This window comes from Vanellus vanellus (assembly GCF_965231255.1).
Source record: "Vanellus vanellus genome assembly, chromosome: 5".
Lineage (NCBI taxonomy): Eukaryota > Metazoa > Chordata > Aves > Charadriiformes > Charadriidae > Vanellus > Vanellus vanellus.
The window spans coordinates 72,362,490-72,371,992 of NC_138910.1; the positions used below are offsets into that span (position 1 = coordinate 72,362,490).

The 9,503-nt window shown below is 56.4% G+C and overlaps 1 protein-coding gene across 1 annotated transcript; it reads right to left on the reverse strand.

Moving 5' to 3' along the window:
* Positions 1-2,056: 2,056 nt before the first annotated feature.
* PDZK1IP1 (PDZK1 interacting protein 1) lies at positions 2,057-9,018 on the reverse strand (the record flags this gene model as incomplete). The annotated part of the gene is made up of 4 exons (XM_082484423.1): positions 2,057-2,316; positions 2,858-2,956; positions 5,017-5,125; positions 8,946-9,018. 4 exons carry the CDS (start codon positions 9,016-9,018, stop codon positions 2,244-2,246), a joined length of 354 nt encoding a protein of 117 aa, XP_082340549.1. The 3' UTR covers positions 2,057-2,243.
* Between the last annotated feature and the right edge of the window lie 485 nt (positions 9,019-9,503).

Here is a 9,503-nt window from a genome sequence, read left to right on the forward strand (position 1 = left end):
CGCCGAGTCTTGAAGGTGTTTTCAAAACGCTTGCCTACGTAAGGCTCTTCAGGGAGATGCCTTTCAGGGTGGGCCTCTTACTGGAAGACTCCTGTTTTACTCCCGTGCCTAAATTTTTGTGTCACCACCTGCTAGGGACATTGGCAGCTTCATCTGCTGGAAGTGAGACAATGGATCTTGGCGGGTGGTGGCACCAGCGTCCAGCTCCAGCCCCCGGCTCCATCCCAGAGGGCTCCCAGAAGTGGGAAGTGGCCCGTTTTGGGCTGAGCTCTCCATCGGGACTGTCACAGCTTCACTTCGGGGAATACCCAGCAGGTTGAGGTACTTTAGGAAAACCGGGCATTTTGCAAGCCCCGCTGCCTGCACCATGCTAGGCAGCACCTCCTCTGGGCTCGGGGATTTTAAGGTCACCAGCAAGCACAGAAGAGCAGTGGACAGCCCTTGCAGCAGGGAAGTATGTTCAGGGTTGAAACACGCACAGCAGGAGCAGAACCGCCTGCCCCATCACCCCAGCTCCCTGTTTCTGGCATTGCTGCTGGCAAACAGGCCTCCAAAGCACCTCCTGAGCAGAGGACAGTTCTCCCCCCAGACCCAAACCCACCACAGATGCTGTTTCCCAGCAGGGCTAACCTTTCCCCTTGCCTCGCTGCTAAGCAGAAAGCAAGAGCAGGAGGTGGCTCGGGTACCCGATGTCCTCCTGCCACCTCCTCCCCCTTGTGTTTGCACAGCCCCAAGCACAGCAGAGCCCCAAAACCACCCTGCTCCCCCCAAACCCAGGGGCTGCTAAAAATGCCACTCATAAAACCCCCATCCCATCCCATCCCATCCCATCCCATCCCATCCCATCCCATCCCATCCCATCCCATCCCATCCCATCCCATGCCTCCCAGTCCTGCTCCACCTGCAGCCCCTGGGCTGACCCTGAATGCAGAGCCCCTTAACCCTTTCCTCGCTGGTCAAGAGGAGGACCCTGCACGCCGCTTGGGAACTGATGTCCCCGGGGGAGGCCAAGGCATTACAGGTCTCTCGTTTCAATCTGCAAACGTCGCGGCTTGGGAGTGCTCGTTGCTCCCATGGTGGCCCCAGCGCTGTCCTCACCACAGCAAAAACCAGACCCTGGTTAATGAACAGCCCGGCAGGAGCAGGTTGCACCATGGCCAGCTGCCCCGGGGACGGCCAGCACTGCCCGGAGCAGCCCCCAGCCACATCCTGGAAACACCAGTAAGTGATTGCCCTTCGCAGCCTCCAGCCCTGGGAATAGTCCCCAGTTGGCTAGTGGTCTGCGCGCTGTGGCTCGTGGGATTCAGGGAGCGTTGCCTTTTGCCATCAAGCAGCATTGGGAAGTGCTGGGTTGGTGCCGTGCCTCAGTTTCTCCATCTGGTAAATGAAGGGGAATGGTGACCACCTCCCCACACGGCCCCTGGTGGCGCTGGGGCAGTCCAAATGCTGAGCAAAAAAAAAAAAATGCTCCACCTTTTTCTCTGCCCTGTTAACACAGAGAAGCAAAGATGCTCTTGGCTTCATCCAAGTGAAGAAATAAGAGATGGATCCTGTCCTGGACGGATCACAGGGGAGATGGGGGTTCTGACCCGTCTCCAAGCACCTTTCCCACCCTGGCTCTGCCTCCCCTGATGTCCCTCCCTGTCCAAATGCCTGAAGGCTGGGAGCACTTCAAGAGGACAGAAAGTCCTTTGGGTGATTAGCAAAACGACCCACTTTGCTGTGGTATGGGCAGCAATTCTCTTTATTGCTCACAGGGGAGATATATACAGGGGAGAAGGTTTGTTCTGACATTAAAATGCACGGTGCAGGTCATAAAAAGGAGGGTGAAACAAGGAGAAGAGGGCAGGTTTTCCAACAGCAGCTCCCTGGAGGGTGGCTGGGGATGCGGGGAGGTTCCAGGCACCCAGTGGGGATCCCTCCGTGTCTGGAGCAGGTCAGCATCCCCCTGGGACTGGGGACATCAACCTCACCAACCAGGTGGGGTGACTGCTGGGCAGGAAAGGTGGCACCTCCGGACCTCTCCTGGGGACGAATGTCCGCATGGACACCAGACCCCGAGGCAGAAAAGCATGTCCCACAGGCAGGAAGGGAAAAGATCAGAAGATGGTGGTGCCGTGGAGAGGTCGGGGAGCCACCACACACAGGGGATGCCAGTGCAGAAGGGTCCCTGTGAAAATGCCCATCGCAACAGTGGGAAGCAAAGTGAGAGGAGGAAGGAGGGACGATGGCTGGGGCTCCTGCTACATGGCAGTGGTGACCACCTTCTCCTCCAGCTCCAGAGTGTTCTCGTAGGCGTGCTGGCTGTCTTTGGACCTGCATTGGGAGGGAGAAGCACAGAGGTGAGCTTGACCCCAGCAAGACCAGCCTCCCTGAAGCCACCACTGGGGCCCTGAACTTGCTGGTGCCAGTCATGCGTTGAGCGAGAGGCAAGGTGGGGAGCGCAGGAGGGGTCCCCCTGCCAGGAGGAGAGTCAAGCAAGGGGTGGGAATTGCTCTAATTCCTACTGAAGACTGTTTTGATAGCATGTGCATGGTGATCTATGTCCACTTTTGATGTTTTCCCCTGCTTGAAAGGTGTAATGTAGCATAAGAAAAATGTGGTGTAGCAGGTTGCAAGGTGGTGGATGGACCATGGGGCTCAGCTGCAGGGATGGGGAGAGACTGGGGAGGGGGGGGATACTCCCTCGCCGCCTTCTCTTTAGCCCCTGGAGAGCATAAGAGCCCCAAAAACAGGTACATGGGACACCTGAGACCCTGAGCAGGAGAGGCTGTGGCTCTGCATGCCCAATCCACCCCCAGGGGAGTAGAATAGAGATCAGGAGCCACGGGGAAGAGGTTCTGAGCAAGTCTTTTACCTGAAGTCGGCTGCAGCGGTTAGGTATCTCCCATCATGGCCATTGGATGTGACAGCATCCTGCTTGTCCTCGACACTCACCACCGTCTCGACGTTTTCCCTGGAGAGGGAGAAGAGAGGAGCTGAGACAGAGCAATGGAGGGGCCGTACCAGGGAGCAGCTCATGATGGTGACAGAGAAAGGAACTGCTCCAACACCACAGGGACAATAAGGGCTTGTGATCCTGGCCTCGGACACCCACCTCAGCCCCCCCTTCCCGGCAGGACACAGCTCGCCCTTGCAGCAGGTTTGCAGGGGCCGTGCCCAGACGCCGATGCCACCCCCTGTCTCTGGAGCCGGTACTCCCAGTGCCGGGCTGGCACTCAGCAAGGCTCATTTGTCAATATGTGGGATTATTTTCTCCCGCGAACAGGTTTTTCCAGTCTTCTTCTATGTGATCTGTTGCAAAACAGTCCCCTACAGTCCAAACTGACACCGAGAGAAATTCCGAGGCTCGGCCGGCGCCGCAGCCCTGGCGCAGGACGGGTGTACGTGTGCACGTCCGTGTGTACAAAGCCCAGCGGCTTCCTTTTGGATGCGAGTCTGGATCGCTCGCAGAAGGAACCGCAGGGCAGGGACGGGGTGTTCAACCTCAGCCGGAGCCCAAAAGCTCGTCTCTGGAGCAAGCCTATGAACTGAACCGCCCTGGGAGGCTTTAGCCACGGTGGGTGGGTGCAGGTCCACCCTGCTCGAGCATCCCTGCCTCCTCCAGCGCTCTCCCAAGGGCAATTTGGGAGGCTTTTCCGAGGAACAGACTGGCATGAACAGGCAGTGGCTTGAGCTGATAGCTGCTGTCACCGTGACAGCACGAGGGGGGGTGGGGGGGGGGGGATGGCAGTGCGCCAGGCTGCCAAGCCTCGCTGCCGGCTCTTCTGAAGAGAGGCCAGATTAATTAAAACAAGCCACCATCCACCACCCCCCCCATGCCCCCCTCAAGCCCTCCTCAGCATCCTCTGCCTCCAGGCTGGGAAGAGGCAGCCGGGCACTTGGCAGCGGTGGGAAACACCGTCCCTGCCTCCCCCTGCATGGGCTTCTCCAGTTTGAGGACAAAGGTTTCTCTTTGGGAAACAAAGACTGCAGTTGCAAATCCGGCTGTATAAATATATATATATATGCATTGCATTATGCATTGGCCCTGAATGCATCCCAAAGGGCCCTCTTTAAATGCATCCGGGGCAGAAGCCAACCTGCTGAGCATAGGGGTACGCCCCAAGTCCCCATCTTCTCAGCCTGGAGAGGCTGCAGGGGTGTGCAGACACAAGAAGACTCCAGCACCTTTGGGTTCAAAGACCAAAGCACCCAAGAGGAACCCAAGGAACCCAAGGACCCAAGAGGAACCCAAGGAACCCAAACCCAAGCAGCCAAGGAAGTGCTGGTCAAGAGGAACTGGGAACCATGCTATAGGGCATTTTCAGTCTTCATCCCCTGTTGACTTTTGTCTCAGATTCAAGATCAAGTTACTGCAATTTAGCCAGCTAGCCCAGGTCAGCTGAGCAGGAGCAGCAGCCTGTGGCTCCACTTGCCCAGCAGCGGGCAAGAGGTAACCAGTCCCACACAGCCCTTTTCTCATGACTAAGGCCACCTCATTCGCCTGTGCCGTGGGCTCTAGGTGGAGACTACTGCCACAGATCGGCTACCTCCCTCTTCTCCCAGCTCCTCTCAGTGCCTTCTGCTGACTTGGACTGGTCTGCTTTGCAGATGAAGTTGTTTTGGGCTTGTTTTCCCACAGATATAAGGCACCTGAGAACTGCACCCCCAAATCCATAGGAAACCAGGCTCAGGCCAGCCCCCCGAGATGCGTGCCTTTGTAAACCAGCCACAATGCTGCTGCTCTCCCGTCTTCCTCGTGGTAGCATCCCAGTGCTCTGTTTGGGGGTGTCCCTACGCAGGGAGCAGCGGGGAAGGATGGTATACGCTCGCACATGGCAATAAGTAACAAGGAGCGGAGACCAGGACAGTGCGAAGAGGACAGGGAGAGCAGGACAGGGAGTCTTTGCTCTCCCTGCCTGGCAGCGATCACGGTGTTCCCAGCCCTGGCGTGGGGACGGAGGCGACTGGAAGTGACCCGTGCAGAGGCAGCTAAGCCCAACCCGGAGCAACCCCCGGCGTTCCAACACTTACACTTTCTCCTTACACCAGAACCTATTGACCACGAAAGCGATGGCCACCAGGACTAGAAACACAACCACTGCGATGACACCCTGCGACCATGGCTGGAGACTGCCCCGGGCTGCAGAAAAATAAGAGGACACATGTTAGAAATACATCCTCAGGCTTTATCTGCCGAGCTTCTCCTGTCCATCTTCACCAATGTCCAGCCAAGAGCTCAGTCCTGCAAAGCCGAGCAGAGCGTGTTGCTTTTAATCCAGGCAGGCTCACCTGAGAGATAGCAATGAAATAAAGTGCAAATAACAGCAGTTTCACTGGCATTTGCATGCGGAGCGCGACGTCTTGCAGCTTTGGGGCCCCATACGCACATACATATACGTACGCAGTGGGGCGCAGGTGTCTCTGGGATGGGGGGGACAAAGGGCTTGGGAACATGGAGGGAGGGAGGGAGGATGTTTGCCCAAAGTGAAAGAAGGCAGAAGGGTTTCAGCAAACTGTTTATTCTCCATCCCCAGATGCCACAGATGTCACGTCCGGGTTATTTTCCAAATACTGCCCGGACCCCCGTGACAAGGATGGTGTAAAATGCAGCTGTCACTCTCACAGCAAACGGTTGCCTGCGTGGATTTCGGTAAAATGTGCTATTCAACAAGTTTCCAGAGCAGCGAACTGATTTACGACGGGAAATGGAAGGCTGAAGCGTTCAGAGCAACAGCCTCCAGCGCAAAGGCCAGGCAGGGCTGGCGGGGGGCCAGGCGGCGGGAGCTGGGGGAGGGAGGGGGTGGCCAGGAGCCGGCTGCCTCATGCCCGGCTCTCCCAGGGTGGGACAGCCTCGTGGATTCCTTTTTCTCCAGCCAGACCCGAGCAGTGATGCAGCCACGGATGGGAACGCTGCTAGACGTATTCCTGGAGGTGGGAGGAACTCGAGGGCAGGGCGATGAGAAGAAGAAACCTTGTGCCAGTCCTTGCCGGGATGACTGCTCCTCACCTCCCACTGGCCTTTGGGCAACAGAGCACTTAGATGTAGCCAAACCCGTCTTCAAGTGTTTTCCTGAATATCAGCGCCGAAAGGAGACCTTGTCCAAGCAGACACATCCCTTTGGGATTTAATTGGTAATTTATTGAGGCACAGCTCTTCCTCTTTTTGCTGATTGAGACGCCAACCCTCGCACATGAGATGGGGCAGGTGGAGGATGCTCCCCGCCAGCCCCACCATCAGCCTCGGACCACTCGGACCCAGCCCCTGCCACCAGCACCGGGGAGGCTGAGCTGCCCCAGGACGGGTACGTTGGTACTTCAGTCCAACTCGGGAGCTTGACGTTAGCTGAACACTTCATCTGTCTCGTGGGAGACAAATCTCTGCTATAAACAGCAAATAATCTTTACTAGTGGCAATAAAGGCAGGTGTGTGCAAACTCCTCATCCACAGCCAGCTCCACACCTTCTCCGCCGCTGACAGCACTCATCTTCTTCCTCTGTTTTTGGGGAGGGGGCCTCACCTTTGGTAAGATCTCCAGCTCCTTGAATCCTTACTGCAGGAGGCTTTTATTTAAAAAAAAAAAAAAAAAAACCAAAACAAAACAAACCCCTTTTTTTGTCTTGGAAGTGGAATCAGCCTGGCCACCTGACTCACCGCATATGCCAGCCCAGAAAGCGATGGCACCTTCCGGGTGAGCAGCCGGGAGAGCAGCCCCGAAAAACAGCCTTCAGCCTCCCTGCCTCCCCGCAGAGACACTTGCCATGTTTACAGCAAGGTCGCGGGGCCAAAACTCAAGCAGGAGGAATTCAGGCGGAAATTCCCTCTTGTATCAGCCTGTTTTGGCTGAAATCCCATTGCATCGGCAGGCTGCTGGTAGGGGTACTGGAGGGGGCGGTGGCAGTGGGAAAGAGCAGGACTTGGTCCCCTCCTGCCCTGTGTGATGGGCAGGGATGCTCCTGCCCCTGCTGCCCATCACCCCCATGGGTGCAGCCCCCAACGCATCTATTGCCTTCAGGCTGAGCTTTGCCTCGCTTTGCTTCATCCCTCGCTCTGCTTCATCCCTCGCTCTGCCCTTGGCTGTTATCTCAGCCAGATTTATTAGTTGTAGTTTATTTTTCCTGTCGGGGCCAGGGTTTCCAGCCTAAGCCTACGAGGGGATAGTCAGGTCCAGCCCTCAGGGAGCTTTGTGCCGGGGTTAAGGGAGTTCAAAGTCAACCAGGGAGTGAAGTCAGCGATGACTGAAAACGCCAAATTTGCATCTCGTGATCTTCAAGCGAAGAGGGCGAGAAGATAAGTGGTAGGAAACCTCCTCCGAACAGCCATGCTCAGGACGTACTATATGTTTTTGCAAGCGAAACCTCACTCAGAGGGCTGTTTTCCACCAGATTTCAGAGCGTCCAAAGCAAAAAGGAAAAACACCAAACCAAAATCAAGAGGTTCGGGTTTTGAGAGACTGCATAGACCCTGGCTGCAAAGGGGGATGAGGATGGCAGTGGGAATGGCAAATGCCTCCACATCGGGCTGAAGTACCCCCCCGGGCACTGGGAACGTTCGTGGGCATAAGAAAGGAGGAATGGGAACCAGGCAGAGGCAAGAGCTTGATAGCATCTCCTCGGGGAGTGAGTATGCGGATGGCAGCCCTGGGGGGCACCGCCTGGCTGGAGCCTCACCGGAGCACACCTTGCTGCCTCCTGCCAGGAGGGACGGCCGAAAGGATGAGTCTCACCCATGGAAACAGGACTGTGTTCCTGGAAGAATGCTTTACTGGGGATGTCCCTCCTGGGACAGCCTGTCCCTCGGGTTCTGCCACCTCCTCCCTGTTCCACCCCATGGCGATGACAGGTTTTTTCCCTCCATAAGAAGATCTTCTAAGCCAAACTAAGAAATGCGGGATCTGCAACCCCGACAGACGTGTGTCTGCAGCTACAAACGAGACCAAGTGCGGATGCCGATACAAGCCCTCGCACGTGTTGTAACTCCGTTTCCAAACTCATCAGTTGGTTTCAAGACACAGATCTGCTTTTTGATACATCTTCCCTGAGTGCTTGGAAAGAGTCGGCTGGGCCCCGTCTTTTCCCCTCTCCGTGGAAGCTGTGCCATGCTCTAAATCCTCATTAAAGGTGTTGGTTTTTGTTGTTTTTTTTTTTTTCCCTTTCCAGTCAACAGCAAAACTTTCAATCCTGCTGACAGTGGAGACCCCAGACTGTTAAATCCTCAGCAAGTTGGTAAACAAATACAGGAAGAGCGGTCAGGGCTCGGGCATCAGAAGGAGAAAGGGGGAGGGAATTTTCCAGGACTTTGGCAGCATCAGATGAGTTTTAATTACACCTCATTATTTGTAGCCTTAGACAAGTCCTTCCACGAATTTCCTAAAAATAATGCCCTAGTCATAGGAAGTTTCTTTCTTAAGTGTTCGGGAAGGGAACGGGAGGGCAATTTGCAGAGGAAAATATTTGCTCCCTCACCTCAGCAATGATCAAAATTACAGATTAACAGGAAAACCTGCGAGCTCGAGGAGCGACCCAACGCAGTGCTTGCCCAGGGACGAGAGCGAGAAGAAAACAAAACGACAAAAAAAAAAAGCCTTAAGAAAACAGATTACTCATCTCGGTGCACAGTCCTGCCGGAGGTAAATCAGAGCTGCTTTATCTCCGCATAAGCAGGAGAAACAAACCCACGGATGGCAGTTTCAGCCTTCAGCAAAAGAGGTAGAAAGTCACCGTGTCCCAGCTCCGGCGAGACCTCCCGCCCGTCCCCACCGCCTGCTGATCCAAAGCCAGCGCTGAAGCTTGGGCAGGAGCCGTGACTTTTTTTTCTCTTCTTAAGAGGCTTTTTCGCAGTTGTCCCTCGTCCCCAAAGCCACCCCACCGAGCCGCTCCCACCCGCCCCCTGCTCCGCGCACCCTCTTTGCCTCCCTCCTGCCTCAGTTTCCCCGGGAGCTCAGGCAGCTGCCTGCACTTACCTTCCTGGCAGCAGGCAGGCTCCGGCGGCAGGAGCAGCCCCAGGAGGAGGAGGAGGAGGCAGCGGGCAGGCATGGCGGCAGGCAGGGCCACCGGCTCTCGGGGCGCAGAGGAGCAGCCGGGCTCTGCTCTTTGGGCACGCCGCTCTCCCACAGGAATGAGCGCTTGGTCAATTATCAAACGCATTAACGAGGGAGGCAGATGCTCACACCTGGTTATTCAAATCCTGCTGCGGGAAGGGGTGGAAGGAGGTGCCTCTCTTTTTTTCTTCCGCAGAAGCTGGCGGGGGAATTTGGGGCACGGTGACCTGAACGTGACAGTCCCCTTAGGGCGTGGAAGGGGACTTAGCCACAAAATATTTGCGTCGGCCCAGGAGGAAGAAACGGACTTCCCCAGCACGGCTGCAGCACTTGGGGAACGTGGCTGAACAGGACCTGGGTGTCCCCCAGGTCCCCCTCCCCACAGCAGGTCCAGCGATGCCCCAGCTCCGACACCCCTTCCCACCCCGCAGGACCCCGGTTCCTGGGGATGCGGGGACCTGCCCGGCATGCCCCCCCCCC